Source organism: Lactuca saligna, chromosome 9 (assembly GCF_052625555.1).
Source record: "Lactuca saligna cultivar CGN05327 chromosome 9, ASM5262555v1, whole genome shotgun sequence".
NCBI classification, from domain to species: Eukaryota; Viridiplantae; Streptophyta; class Magnoliopsida; order Asterales; family Asteraceae; genus Lactuca; species Lactuca saligna.
In genome coordinates, this window is record NC_136425.1 from 183434817 (window position 1) to 183450469 (window position 15653).

Here is a 15653-nt window from a genome sequence, read left to right on the forward strand (position 1 = left end):
CACCGCTAAAGTTGTCAAAATCAGGATCTTAGGTACTATCGTTTTTGGGTTTGAAAGATTAGGATTGGGATCCTAAGACCCTACAAAATAAAACATAATTTTAACTAATTATTTTCAAACATTTAGTTTTCTGTTCAAAAACTATAAAAACTTCAAAACTTTAGTTACAACTTACAACACAAAATGATAAACGATAAATTGGTAAAGGATAAAAGATATAAAGTTGTAAATCCATTTTTTCATTTGCATAAAAAAAGTCAAGGGAAGGTAGGATCGGATCGAATCCCGATCCTACGATCATACCTGCGATCCTACCCTAAATACGATTTGTATGCGACATGGGTCATTTTTCATACCTAGTATTTTACTTTCTTACGATCAAGATTGTGATTTTGATGACATTGATCACCACGATTTCAAATAGTAGCCGGTAATCGTTATTTGAATTTTGACCGCGATAACTGCATCGTTTGTAATCACTCTAAAGGGAAGTTTACAAGCTCTTACACCAAAATTGTGCACTTTTTGACATTAGAAGATGTTTAACCATGGTTAGAGATCAAGAAAGGCATGAAAGACTTTTGAAGAATGTAAAAGAAGCAGGAAATTTTGCTCTCTCAAAGTGTTTGAAGAATTTAGTACTCTCTAAAAAATTTATTCTTTAGGAAACACATAGAAGAATCTTTTGGCATATTAGAGAGAAACGCGGTGGACTTGATGATGATTCGAGGATTGTGTGCTAATGGAATTCCTTTTTAATGTGTCACCTAACTCGCAATTTCTAGAAATGGTTAGTGCCATCAAGAATACACCAGATGGATACAAACCCCCATCATGTGTAAAAGCGAGAACCTTATTATCTGATGAATGTGTTAAAGATGTTGAGAAAGAGCTCCGGTTAAAGACACATGATACACACAAGGAGTCTCAATCGTATCAAATTGGTGGTTTAATGTTACACATAGCCCTCTATCAATTTTCTTGTGCTTAATTTGCATGGTGCAATGTTTATGTACTCGGAAGACTTCTACGGGGTGAAAAAAAGGGTTGCAATTTCTAAGTTTCTTCTTGGAGCCACTAATAGCATTGGACCAAGCAATGCGTTACACGTTGTAACAGACAACACAACTAATTGCAAAACGGTTGGGTGGGAAATCGAGAAGGTATACATATATCTTTTTGGTTCCTTTTTGTGTGCACACTGTAAATATGATCTTTTAAAGACTTGGCTATCAAATTTTATTAGCTAACCTCAACATATAAGTAAGGTAAGGAAATTGTCAAGTATTTTCTTAACCACACCCATGGCTTACATTTTTTTTAGAGAAAACTCAATATTGGAGTTATTGAAGGTTGCGAAGACATGTTATTGAATTATAGGAAGGCCCTTTCCATGACTATCATCCTCAATTCTTGGTGGGAATGGGTAAAAAATGGGAACGAAAACATTCGAATAGTTGGGCGAAGGTCACTGATACAATTAAGGATTACGAGTTTTCAGAAGATGGTGAGAATATTTTGGCTATTACAAAACCCCCATATTTTGCTAATTAAGTTTTGTGATGGTGAAGGTCCCAAAATGGGAGAAATGTATGAAAGAATGGACAACATAAAAGAATGGACAACATGCTAGGTGAACTAAAAGATAATATGTTGGAAATAAATATTCAAGTTATTACCCTCAAGTTGGAAATATTGTTGTGGCTAGATGGAAAAGATGCCAATCCCACTTTATTGTGTGGGGATTGCTTTAAGTCCTAAATTTTATGATAATTATTATCTAGAGAAGTTGGCACCCGGTGACATGGAAAGAAAAACTCCTAACCAAAACATAAAGATTGTAGTCGGTCTTATGGAAGTGTTTCATAGGATTGCAGAAATTAAAGAAGAAAGGATGTTACGAGAATAATTTGCAACATTTGATATGAAAAAGGAATCTACTCTAAAGCCACAACGCAAGCCGATGTCGTGACAATGGATGAAGTTGATTGGTGGGCTACATATGGATCGGAGACTTCAAAATTGGAAGAAGTAGCAATAAAGTACTCTACCAACTGATTAATAGCTCTTCAGCACAGAGAAATTGGAGTACATACTTCTATATTCATAGTGTCCAGTGAAATCGTTTAAATGTCAAGAGAGCGGATAAACTTGTCTTTATTCATTTTAACATTAGACTTCAATCATGTTTTTAGGATTCTTATAAATCCATCCCCCACAAGAAGTCCCACAAGAAGTGGGTCATGAATCTAGAAAATGCACACACACACACACACACACACACACATATATATATATATATATATATATATAAGGTTCAAGTCTTTCATAAAAATATTTTTTACAAACACGAGATGTGTCCCATCTTGTCAAATCTTTTTGGTTGGGACATAAGACTATTTTTTTTCCATTCACATCAGTCTCATTCCAATGAATGTCATAACGTATTCGGTTCTGTTTTTGATTTATAGGTTGGAACTGGTTTAGGTTGGCGCTATGCATTTTTTGGCGAAGCAATTCTAATGCTTCCATTTGCTATTTTGGGTTTTGTAATGAAACCTTTGCAAATGAAAGGTACATTTAACAATTTCTATTAAATTAGTATTTTATTAACATTAAGATAACGCCTTTTTTCAATATACTTTAACAAGTTCCATGTTCATGTAGGCATGTCAAATGCAAAAATCATCCCATGGTTCTTAAATGAAGAGTTCTCAAAGAAAGATTACAGGTCTTTCACACAACAATATTGTATAAAAGTTTCATCTAAAAAACCCATTTTTATATTATTTACACCGGAATTTTTTTCAGCTATGTTTCATATACATTAAATCAGTTATCAAGATTTGGGCAAGATATGAAGGCTCTTTTGAGTGAAAAAGTATATGTTGTAAATGTTCTAGGTGATTGATATTCTTCAATCTCAACTATTGTTCACTTAATTTATTATTTGTTGATTTTTTCTAATTTTTAATGGATTTTTAGGTTACATAGTGTATAATTTCGTCTTTGGTGTATATTCATATTGGGGCCTAAAAGTTGGTTATAACATATATCAAGTGGTAACAATATTTTATATAGAAACCAAAATTAGTATGCAAGAAATATATATATATATATATATATATATATATATATATATATATATATATATATATATATATATATATATTGGCTTCCCACATTTGGATTTTTCATATTTTACAGGACAATATTGATTTATTATTTGGAGGAATCGTAATTGTTGGTGGAACTGTGGGGACAATAGGAGGAAGTCTTATTTTGGATCGCATAAATTCGACAATCCCCAATGCTTTTAAGGTACATATTTATATTTATTAATAATAGAGTAAATTACATGAATCGTCCCTCATGCAGGTGTCAAAATGCACGTTCAATATTGTTTTCAAAAATTAACTTGGACCATCCAGTATGTTTAAAAGCTGTACATTTGGTTATGTTGTTAATGATGTTAAGTTTTTGTTGTTAAACCATGGTAAATTGACATATTTACCCTTATTTTTACAGAAAAATTATTTAAAAAAAAAAATAAAAACTAATTTAAACCATAACACGCCACCCCCACAACCAAGGAACCAAATCTTGTTACAAACCCCAACTCGTTCAATTTTCATTTTTTGAAGTTCTTGTTTTTGAAGAAAGTAAGATTTTATTTCATTTTCATTTCTAACATTCCCTCCATTTCATAAATCTATAGTAAGAAAATAAGAAATTTTCCAGATTTGATTAATACATACAAGAAATCAAGTGATATCAAAGCCCTAATAAAGACCAATAACCATAAATCACTGGAAGAAAGATAAAAGAACACATGTTCGTAAAGAAAAACTCGATTAGGTTTTGATTTTTGAAGTCCACACAAATTGAAACTAAAACCTATATTCCACCATTAAAACTTTTAGACTAAAACCAAGAAGAAAAAGTGGGTTTGATTTTCTATTGTTGAAACCCATGGAATCTGAATCCATCATTAACATAGTGGTGGGGTGAAAAAACCGAAGACACCGATCATCTTTTGGGACCGACCTTCAAGCTAGTTTTGAAGAAGAAAAAAAAGATTATGAAATTTTTTCCCCACATATATATATATATATATATATATATATATATATATATATATATATATATATATATTTGAATCTAGGTTATGTTTTCTTAAATCTCGGTTGTTTTCTAGGTTTTTCTTATTCTTACTTTGTTTTTATGTATTTTTTATTTTAATTGATGAAGTATTTTTATTTTAATTAATTTTTGTGTTTATTAATCATTTAAAAAAATTATATTTACTTTTTTAAATATAAATCTTAAAAATCAATTATTTTTATTTAAAAATAAAAATAAAAGTGAAAGGTAGTGAAAAGTGATAATTTCCTATCTTTGTTGGTGAGGGAAAAGAGAGTGAGCTTTTAGTGAAAGGAGACTAAGTGAAAGGTGAAGTGACACTCAAAAAATGAAAGATGTTTCTCATACATACCATGTGGTCTAACGTGGGAGATGAGAGACTCAATAGAGTTAGGGTTATTTTTTTATTTTTTTTATTGTCTTTCTTTTAAAGTTAAAAGATTAAAATGCCTTAGGCGTTTCGGTCACTTATTGGAAAAACAAACGACTAACGATATTAAGGATGAAGCACACAACTTTTAAACATATTAGGGACGGTCCAAGTTAATTTTTGAAAATATGGGCTAAACATGTCATTTAGCACATGCATGAGGGATGATTCGTGTAATTTACTCTTAATAATATTTCAAGTACATAACATGTCATAACAAAACATGTTGTCCTTGTTTTGAGACTAAGACAGAAAATTTTGTCCCACCCAAGAAACATACCAAGGAAAATTTGTGGTTTATATTGGTTGATTGATGTATATATATATATATATATATATATATATATATATATATATATATATATATATATATATATATATACCTTTTGCAGTTACTTTCCATAGCAGTATTTTTTGGAGCAATATTTTGCTTTAGTGCCTTTTGTTTCAGCAACATATACGTTTTCTTGGTTCTCATTTTAATTGGGGAGATTCTTGTTGATGCCAGTCAGGTAAATTGAAATTAACTTGTTACGTATTTGAATTAGTGTTCAATGCAAGTAATAATAATGTACTTTCATTGATTTATTTCTTATAGCATCCCATTTTCATTTCTTCCTTTTGCTACATTGTACTTTGAAAAACAACTATTTATAGTAAGATCATCCATGGAAAAAAAACAAATTTTATTGCTATATTTTTAAGCCACCGTTGCAGTTCACTTATAAATGAAGGGGTAAAACAAGAAAGATGCCTAAAGAATAAGCTCCTGGGTTAAAGGGTTATTAAGTAATTTAGTAATATGTTCTTACTTTCAATCATTAACAAACATTTGAATATCAATATGTTCTTGTTTTTTCAATTCAATTCGTGATTACACTTGTTGATTTACGGAGATCATAGCAAAGTGATATCAAAGCAATCAACATGGCTCCTAATACTAGAACTAACATTCAAAGAATCGAGGAGATTGGAAGGTTCTTTATCAAAGTATAATGTTCTATTATGAAAAAAAGATATTGAAAACACAATCCATTGATTAGGTGGATTTTTCAAAATACAATGCTTTAAGAAGAAAAAGTTAAAAGTACAATGTTGTAATAAAAAAAATAAATTGCAATTTCTTGCGTTTAGCCATTTGAATATTATCATGTATCATGCATGTATCACAGTAATATTCTTTAGATTCTGATAAAAACACAAATAAATAAAAAATAATAACAGGGTCCGGTGAATCTTGTGTGTCTCAATTCTGTTAAACCAAGTTTACGACCATTAGCAATGGCAATATCTACTGTGTCAATTCACATCTTTGGTGACGTGCCCTCCTCGCCACTTGTCGGAATCCTACAGGTTTGAAAATTACCTATTTATTTATTATTCTTCATTTTGAATTTATCAACGATTATTTTATGTGTGACACAGGACAAAGTTGATAACTGGAGGACATCTATTTTGATCTTAACGTCAATATTGTTTTTGGCAGCCGGAATATGGTTTATAGGTAAGCGCATTTTCATCTTTTTGTACAAATGAAATGAAGATCGACTTTTTCTTTTGATGTGGTATGTTTGTTTTTTACAGGTATCTTTCTTCATAGTGTCTATAGATATGAAGAAGATAGCGAGCAGCCAGATATGTCACATTTGCTTGAATCTGAGGTGGCTAATGGAGATATTACTTCTGCTTTATTATGAAAAAGGAAAGATGAAAAGATTAATGGAGTTGACACGTGGTATACTAATACCGGATATATAAAATATCTATAGTTTTTTCTCTGTTTTTTATACCAATAAAGATGAAAAGCTACTTGGTCATAGACTAAGGAAATATGTATTTAAGATATTTAAAAGATTGATTAATATTTATAGCTCTAATAAAATGCGGCTACTTTCATCAACAAATCTTAAAACGGGATTATATTTAGACAAATATCATGAATGATTTGTTTTTGGGTTTAAAATATTCCTTTTAAACGGTTTTTTTTGGAACTCTTTTTGTATTAGTGATCTTTTCGACAAAAATTGGCATGCAAATAGTCATTATATATAACGTCCATTAAAGAGAAATGTTAATTATCATTTGTGAGATTTTCTAAATCTTAATATACATATGAAATGACAAGACTACATCATGGTCTCTATGATATGTATTTTTTATTTTTATTTTTTCATTTTTTTCAATTTTGGTCTAAATTTCAATTTTTTTTAGATCGGTGGTCGTTTTAAGCTGGTTTCGTTGAATATTTAGTGTCTCTGAATATTCAAATGACTGTAATAATCTTGGCGTATTTATTTTCTCTTTTTATTTCATTTATTTTAAATCTAATACTTATTTATATATTTTAATAATCTACCTCTTCTAATAAACAAAACCTTACTATGCCACTTGTCATATTCTAAGATGTTGATTTGCCACATGTCATAATTCCAAGCTATTATTCATAAAAAACGTCCAACACCTCACAAGTAAATCAACTGTTTTTCAAATTTTGAAAAATATAACCATATCCTAATTTATTTTCGATATGTTTTTTATACCAATACAAAATTGCAATTAAATATGTCAGTTTCTAATTTATCCCATAAAATCTGGGCCATAAAATATGGGATTTTATCATGGTAAATACCTAAAACTACCTATTATATAGCTAATTCTCCATTTAAACTTCATAGGAAAACCATGACTCCATTAAAATTCAGAAAAAATTGCTTTCACATTGTCAATAATCAGGATTTCTGCAGAAGATACATCAAAGAAAATTAGGTTAATACATCATCAATCAACACTAACAATGATCTGTTTCGATTTATACCATTGTTAGTTGTTTGTGCATGCGTAATCATCTAATGATTCTTCTTCCTGTTTGAATTTATGTAAAGTATTAGTTGTTAATCATTCTGAAATTGTAATTTTATGTAATGCGTGTAACCATTTCATGTTATGAAATGTTGTATTTCAACTATACGTACTAGAAACACCTAAAAATCATATTTTAATAAATAAATCATATTGTTGACATATTTCTTAAACTACTATGCAGTCTTTTATTGGTGAAATACTTTTCTACAAAAATAAACTATAAATATAGCATTGTAGCTTCAAAAACAATCTTTTCATACCATTGTACTTTATAACAATCACAAGGGTAACCTCTCAAAGGGTAAAACTGTAATTTTTCATGCTATGTATATATTCTCTTTAAATAAAAGGGTAAATTGTAATGCTCTATATGTTCCATTTAAGTAAAATAAAATATTGTTTTTTTTCTATTGTTTATACTTTATGTTTAAATAAAGTGGATTTTTTTTCCATTTTTTCTCTACCCTAATATAGCAATGTACTTTACAGTTTTAATTTCTATTAAATATAGCATTCTACTTTAAAAAAATTTCAAACATGTAAATATATGAAATTAGTACCCTTTCTATTACAAGACATACTCTAGGCCCAAAAAAAGACCGCCTTATGTGATTTTCAACAGAAAATTACATTCTTAAGGGAAATAGAAGTTAAAAAATTTTCTTAATTTTCTGGGAAATGTTTTTAGTTTTCCTTTTTTGTGGATTTTGAATCAATTAATAAAGTTATCACAAAGCAAAGATCTCTTGCTAACATTGGCAATTATACCATTGTACTTTTGTGGTTGTTTTAAAACATTACGTTACATGATTATTTAATATTAATTTATTACTAAAAAAATTCTTCTGATCAGGTACTGGACTTAGTCTTTATTTTGTTTTGAAAATCATGTATTCACCGGCGCATCTATATTTTCGATGTTCTTCAATAGAGGATAGGTTGTGGGTATACAAAAGTATATTAATGGTGGTGAGAAGAGATGAAAAAGAGAAAGGAGAAAAGGATTGAATAAAGAAGAACCAGATGGGTGGTTTTGGGGTGATGTCTAATTGGCCATAAAATTGTGAAGGGTCAAACAAAGTTTTCATTATTTGACCCAATTAAAACTAATTAGGTGAGAAAAGGATAAAAGCGATGGACTAAATTAGGAAATTTGGGCTATTTCAAATGGGGAAAATGACTCTTGAGGGTAATTAACTTTTGTGTTTGTATTCATTTGGTCCCTTTTCTTTTTTTCATATTCAATATACCATTGAACTTGTTGTTTGTGTTCACCATAACCCTTTTGACCGGCTTTTGACCTGTGATAGTCGGTCAAAGGGTTACGGTGAACATAAACAACAAGTTCGATGGTATATTGAGTACAAAAAAAAAAAAAGGAAAGGGACCAAATGAGAACAAACTCAACAGTTGGTTACCATCCTGAGTTATTTTCCTCGAAAAGTTAAATGAAATTAAAGTTGTAAAATTACCAAAGACTTCAACCTTCTTTGACTATAACGTATATGAAGAGTGTTTCAGAGGGGTAACTTCGTTAAAACATGGCCTATGCTATGCTTATTGTGGTTAGTTGTCAACACCTCTCTTCAAAAGGATATGATTGTGTATGAAAGGTATATTTATCAGCAAAAATGTTTACCTCAAGGTATATTATGGTGATGTGTCTGCAAAAGAAGCATGATATTGTACATATTGATGTTGTATCTCATCCCATGAATTCGATCTTAAAGCTAAGTAAACTCAAAAATCACAACACTTGTGATTCCACTCGTTTGTAGACTTGTCTAGAATCCATGGCCTATGTTATGGTTACTGTGGTTAGCTGTCAACACCTCTCTTCAAAAGGATATGATTGTGTATTTATCAGCAAAAACGTTTACGTCAAGGTATATTATGGTGATGTGTCTGCAAAAGCAGCATGATATCGTACATATTGATGTTGTATCTCATCCCATGAATTCGATCTTAAAGCTAAGTAAACTCAAAAATCACAACACTTGTGATTTCACTCGTTTGTAGACTTGTCTAGAATCCATGATACGATAAATCATTCGATTGGAAATGTAAATGCAGTCATGAAATGCGTCTGCTTAGTCAAGATTCCCCTAATAAATATTCAAATGCATTACAAAGTTGTACATGTATGAATAGTGCTTTTTCATGGGTTATGTTTTGAATAGAAGCAAGAATGAATCTCATAAAGTCATTAATATCAGTAGGAGTTGACGTAGGATTTGCTGTAAATGAGTAAAGAGAAAATGAATCAGGATGGTAACCAACTGTTGAGTTTGTTCTCATTTGGTACCTTTTTTTTTGTACTCAATATACCATCGAACTTGTTGTTTGTGTTCACCATTACCCTTTGACCGGCTATCACAAGTCAAAAGTCGATCAAAAGGGTTATGGTGAACACAAACAACAAGTTCGATAGTATATTGAATACAAAAAAAGGGACCAAATAAGTACAAACGCAAAAGTTAATTACCCTCAAGAGTCATTTTCCCTTTAAAATGTTCAAGATGTCGTCCTTAAATTGATGATTGATATTTCACACACACACACACATATATATATATATATATATATATATATATGCGTATAAAAAGTTATTTTCAACGGATATGTATTAAAGTATCTTATTATGTTGAAGCATTTGTTTGAGTTCAAAAAAAAAATCATGTATAAGGTAAACTTTTTAAAATGGAATTTTCTAATATTTTTAATTTAAGTTTTACTTTTGTTAATATTATTAATTATATTTCATATATAGCTACCTTAAATCCATATAAAATTAACCTATAATTCTATTTTTATAAATATATACAAAATTACGTGACATTCCAAACCGCACATGACATTGTATGTGATAAAAATTTATGGGGAAAATGACTCTTGAGGGTAATTAACTTTTGCATTTGTACTCATTTGGCCCCTTTCCTTTTTTTTTTTTTTTTTTTTGTATTCAATATACCATTGAACTTGTTGTTTGTGTTCACCATAACCCTTTTGACCGACTTTTGACCTGTGATAGCCGGTCAAAGGGTTATGGTGAACACAAACAACAAGTTCAATGGTATATTGAGTACAAAAAAAAGTAAAGGGACCAAATGAGAACAAATGCAACAGTTGGTTACCCTCCTGATTCATTTTCCCTTTACTCATTTACAGCAAATCCCATGTCATCTCCTACTGATATTAATGACTTTATGAGATTCATTTTTGCTTCTCTTCAAAACATAACCTACGAAAGGACATTATTCATGCATGTGCAACTTTGTAATGTACTTGAATATTTATTAGGGGAATCTTGACTAAGCAGGCGTATTTCATAACTACATTTACATTTCCAATCAAATGATTTATCGTATCATGGGTTCTAGACAAGTCTACAAACGAGTGGAATCACAAGTGCTATGATTTTTTAGTTTACTTAGTTTTAAGATCGAACTCATGGGATAAGATACAACATCAATATGTATAATATTATGGTGACGTGTCTACAAAAGCAGCATGATATTGTACATATTGATGTTGTATCTTATCCCATGAGTTCGATCTTAAAGCTAAGTAAACTCAAAAATCACAACACTTGTGATTCCACTCGTTTGTAGACTTATCTAGAATCCATGATACGATAAATCATTTGTTTGGAAATGTAAATGTAGTCATGAAATGCGTCTGCTTAGTCAAGATTCTCCTAATAAATATTCAAGTACATTACAAAGTTGTACATGCATGAATAATGTCCTTTCGTGAGTTATGTTCTGAAGATAAGCAAGAATGAATCTCATAGTCATTAATATCAGTAGGAGATGACGTGGGATTTGCTGTAAACGAGTAAACGGAAAATGAATCAGGAGGGTAACCAACTGTTGCATTTGTTCTCATTTGGTCCCTTTACTTTTTTTTGTACTCAATATAGCATCGAACTTGTTGTTTGTGTTCATCATAACCATTTGACCGGCTATCACAGGTCAAAATCCGGTCAAAAGGGCTATGGTGAACACAAACAACAAGTTCGATGGTATATTTAGTACAAAAAAAGGAAAGGAACCAAATGAATACAAACGGAAAAGTTAATTACCCTCAAGAGTCATTTTCCCAAATTTATGGATCCTATCATCGGCTTTATAATATGTTTTAGATATTTTTAATGTTATTTATTCCTATTTTCTAACATGTTTACGGATTAATATTGCTTTACACATACTTAATGTTATTCATAGAAAAATATGATTATACTCATTCTAAAAAATGACAAAAGTTATAAAATTATATTTGGATAGTAGAAAATTAAAAAATAATTATATTACATCATTACCTCAAAATTCATCAAGTACCCATGTTTTTAACATGAAGAATGATGATAGTCTCCGTTTATTTTATTTTTTTTATCTTTACTGCATGTTTTTAAAGAATTATGCATGTCCTATAAATTTATAATAAACAAAACTAATACTTAATCGATCAAATAAAAAATTAAAATAAAAAACAATCTTCATATTTTTCAATTAGTACATTTTAAGTTTTCATTATTTTTTTTGATACAGTAACTGTGTTCATTATTTTTATTTTGTAGAACCAAAAGAGGACCTATATTATATTAATGTGGAGAAAGATTAGAAAATTAAATTTGGATAATAAAAATCCAAAAAAATCTTATTTTAGATAAGGATAATAATTTAACCAATAAAACTTCAAATGTTATACACAAAAAATTATTTTTAAAATATATATATTAAAGTATTATGTTTATTTTTACTTATCAAATTAATTCATGATTACTTACAATCGAGAATTTGATGATTATTTTTATTTATTTATTTATTTATTTTGCAGTTATTGATTTTTTGTCTATATAAATTTTTTAATTATACTGCCCGTGGTTTTCACGGGTTATAACCTAGTTAAAAAATAAAAGAGTCTCTCACTCTCTCTCTCTCTCTCTCTCTCTCTCTCTCTCATGCAAAGAGTACAATCACCATCTTCAGTTTCTTTATTCATCATCCCAAAAACATTAAAATCCATAATCAAACCCAATCGTTGTCTGAAATCATGGAAATAATCGATTTTCTAGGTTTTAATTGGAATTACATGTGTATCTATCATATTTCTAGGTTTAGATCTGATGCAAATCGAAGAGAAATCTGGTCGATGAAAAAACAAGCAGCCCAAAAATAACCAATTGAAGCTCTAAGTTACAGTAGTTCGGGGCTGCTTTCCGCCGGAAAAATAGTAACACTAGAAAAAAAATGGCGACACTTTACAACATCACCGCACACCACCTTTGTTCGATTTGCTAAGAGATAGGGATGAAAAGCAATCAAAAGCCAACTCAATAAATAAACAATGTAAACAAATGCATTTCCATCAAATACAAACCCATATAAGATATGAACCATCGAACTATCGACCCTTCTACTAGGAAAATCAAGACCCACTCTTTCCCATTATTGAGATATAAAAATCAGAGCCTTTTTCTATCCTTTTCTCTTTATAAATTGGTAATTAGAAATCAAGAATCATAGGTACTTTTCATCACTATTCATGTCTCACCCCACCCTACTTATTTCGAATTTTCAGGTGTATATCAACCAAAGAGACGATGTACATAAGCTTCAATGTAGGCTTCAAGTTAAATAAAAAGAACATGAGTTTCTGATGTTGGTGCTCTTGGTGGCAGAGATAAAGATATGCATCCAAAGCAAACAACCTTTGCCTTATATAAGCACCTCCGATGTCGCCACAACCTTTCCATTCAAGTAGGACATGGAGAGATGTTGTGTAGGACTCGACTACCGATGTTGAGACTTGTAGAGATGGGTAGACGGTGAATCTGAGCTTTGACTTTTTTCCGTTGTCAACGGAGAGACGTTTGAGAACAAGGAAACCGAGATCGTAGTCGTACCATCGGCGGTGACGTTGAAGGCGAGGAAGCCTTGGAGACCGGTGGAGTTGTCGTTAAGCTTTCATAATCAAAATGGGTTTTGGGGGAAAAGAAACTATTATCTGTTAATGGGGAAGAAACCATCTCACCACCATCATCAACCTTGTTCTACTATCTCACTTGCCGATAACCTTGGGCTTAGGTTGGATGAGTAATCAAGGGCTTCAGATGCTTTGGTGGTTCTTAAATCTGAAGATGTAAGAAAATGATGGAAAGGGAAAGGGAAATGGGTTGTGGGAGTTGATTGATTGGTCGTGGCATTAGTTTAGGCGGAGGAGCTGGGTTAGAGAGAGAGAGAGAGAGAGACCTTTATTATATTTAATAGCTAGATTACGACCCGTGTTAAACGCGGAGAACATATAAAAAATGGTTTTGTGTAACGCTTGGTCAAGTATTATTCAATTTTCAACATTCTTTAGGGTATTGAACTAGAACTCGACAAGCTGGGAAGCTCCACCTCATCGTGTACGAAAGTATTTGGCTGCGAAGTTTAAGGATCAAACTCGACGAGTTGGGAGCCCCAACTCGGTGACTTGACGATCAAAGATCAAACCCTAAACTTTAGGGTTTGCACCCAATAGAATCTCCTTAAGCCTTAGAGGTTGAGCCGTTATCAGCCTCCTAAGTGCTAATATCGATATTGCAAACCCTAATCTCCATTTCCTTCCATATTGTGAGCTAGTTGGCACTTTGGAGCAAAAGGAGGAGAAGTTGGTGGGAAAGAGGCAAGGATTTAGCAAGCATCTTCGATTTAGCGTTGTGGTGAACTGTTGTGAGTATTCAAAACCCAATTTTTATGTACATGCATATCTTGATCTCGGATTTTGTCCTTTCTTCCTTCTTTATTATTAGTTATGCATGCATGAGATTCATAAAGCTTGATACTTTATGAATCTCCAGGGCAAGAGAGCCTCATAGTGGTTTAGATCACACTTTTGATTAGGTTTTGATGCCATGCATGGAAGTTAGGGCATATTTCTTCTTTTTGGCCATTTTGGTTTTAAGAGATGCATTGGACATGCATGTCTATAAAGCTTCAATCTTTAGGACATCCTTGAGGTTAGAACCTCTTCTGAAAAGGGGTGAGTTCTAGATCTCTAAGGTCTTGGGCTTAATGGTTAAGCCGTTGGGTTTATAAGGCTTGGTTAAGAGTTTTTGGACATTGGGATGGTACTAAAGGATAAAGTTGGAAACTTTATCCTTTAGGGCACACTAGGAGTCCAAATTTGAGCATTAGAGTCCCTGGAATCAAAGGATAATTCGAATGGTTGCAACAGGGGAAAAACTCGACGAGTTGCCTTACTGACTCGGCGAGTTGGATTGGGTTTTCCCGCATTCTGGATACTGTAGAGACTCGACAAGTTTTCCTAACAACTCGGCGAGTTGACTAGGGTTTTTCCGGATTTTCTAAATATTGAAGAAACATAACGAGTTGCTAGGTGCACTCGACGAGTTGGGGGTCAACATGGGTTGTTGATCTTGACTGTCAACCTTGAATTTTACCATGGTTGACCAAGTTTGACTTTGAGAGTAATTCTGGTATTTCGGGATTTTGACAAGTTAATTTTATAATGGTTGTAGGTAGTTTAGTTGGAGTTGCAAGTTGGGACTTATGTTATCAGTTTGTCATTTCTTGAGAGGTAAAGCTCGTTACCATACCAATGGGTCGAAGGCACCAAGGCTGACCCATTATGTGTAATCTGGAATGTTAGTTGATTGTGTGGTATGTGATAGTTTTCATTATGATACTTTCATGGAAGACCTCAGGGTGGGTTCTCGGGGCACGTAGGTGTAAGACCTTGGAGGGTTTCTACGACATCCTAGGTAACGACCTCGGGGGGGGGGGGGGGGGGGTTCCTGAGGCATTTAGGTGTAAGACCTTGGAGGGTTTCCACGACATCCTAGGTGAAGACCTTGGGGGGTTCCCAAGGTATTAGGGTGTAAGACCGTGGAGGGTTTCCAGGGCATCCTTAGTCAAGACCTCGGGGGGGGGGGGGGGGGGGGAGGGGGTCCCGAGGCATTGGGATAAGACCATGCAAGGTTCCCATGGCACCTGGAGTAAGATCCTGGAGAGTTTCCAGGGCATCCTTATATGTTCATATGCATGGATTATGTGGCTTACGTAGCAAATATAGCTAATATGGATTATATGATTATGTGGATTGTGTGGGGTATGCTCTGGGGAACTCACTAAGCATCAACTTACAGTTTGTTGGTTGTTTCAGGTACTTCAAAGCCTAAGGGAAAGGGACAGACATGATGGCGCGACAT

At 32.2% G+C, this 15653-nt stretch overlaps 1 protein-coding gene across 1 annotated transcript; it reads left to right on the forward strand.

Annotated features, from left to right (window-relative positions):
- Nucleotides 1–787: 787 nt before the first annotated feature.
- LOC145017019 (putative sphingolipid transporter spinster homolog 2) lies at nt 788–6302 on the forward strand. The gene is made up of 11 exons (XM_078975133.1): nt 788–947; nt 1024–1163; nt 2472–2574; nt 2668–2731; nt 2812–2903; nt 2986–3062; nt 3208–3321; nt 4966–5085; nt 5798–5926; nt 5999–6077; nt 6158–6302. The coding sequence occupies exons 1-11, from the start codon at nt 788–790 to the stop codon at nt 6268–6270; spliced, it is 1191 nt and encodes a 396-aa protein (XP_078831259.1). The 3' UTR covers nt 6271–6302.
- Nucleotides 6303–15653: the final 9351 nt, after the last annotated feature.

Excerpts from the sequence above, each read along its gene's own strand:
- LOC145017019 (XM_078975133.1), top strand. The coding sequence starts at position 788 with ATGGTTAGTGCCATCAAGAATACACCAGATGGATACAAACCCCCATCA. Across the intron at positions 2,904-2,985 it reads ATATGTTGTAAATGTTCTAG|GTTACATAGTGTATAATTTC; the intron begins GTGATTGATATT and ends ATGGATTTTTAG. Across the intron at positions 3,063-3,207 it reads GTTATAACATATATCAAGTG|GACAATATTGATTTATTATT; the intron begins GTAACAATATTT and ends CATATTTTACAG.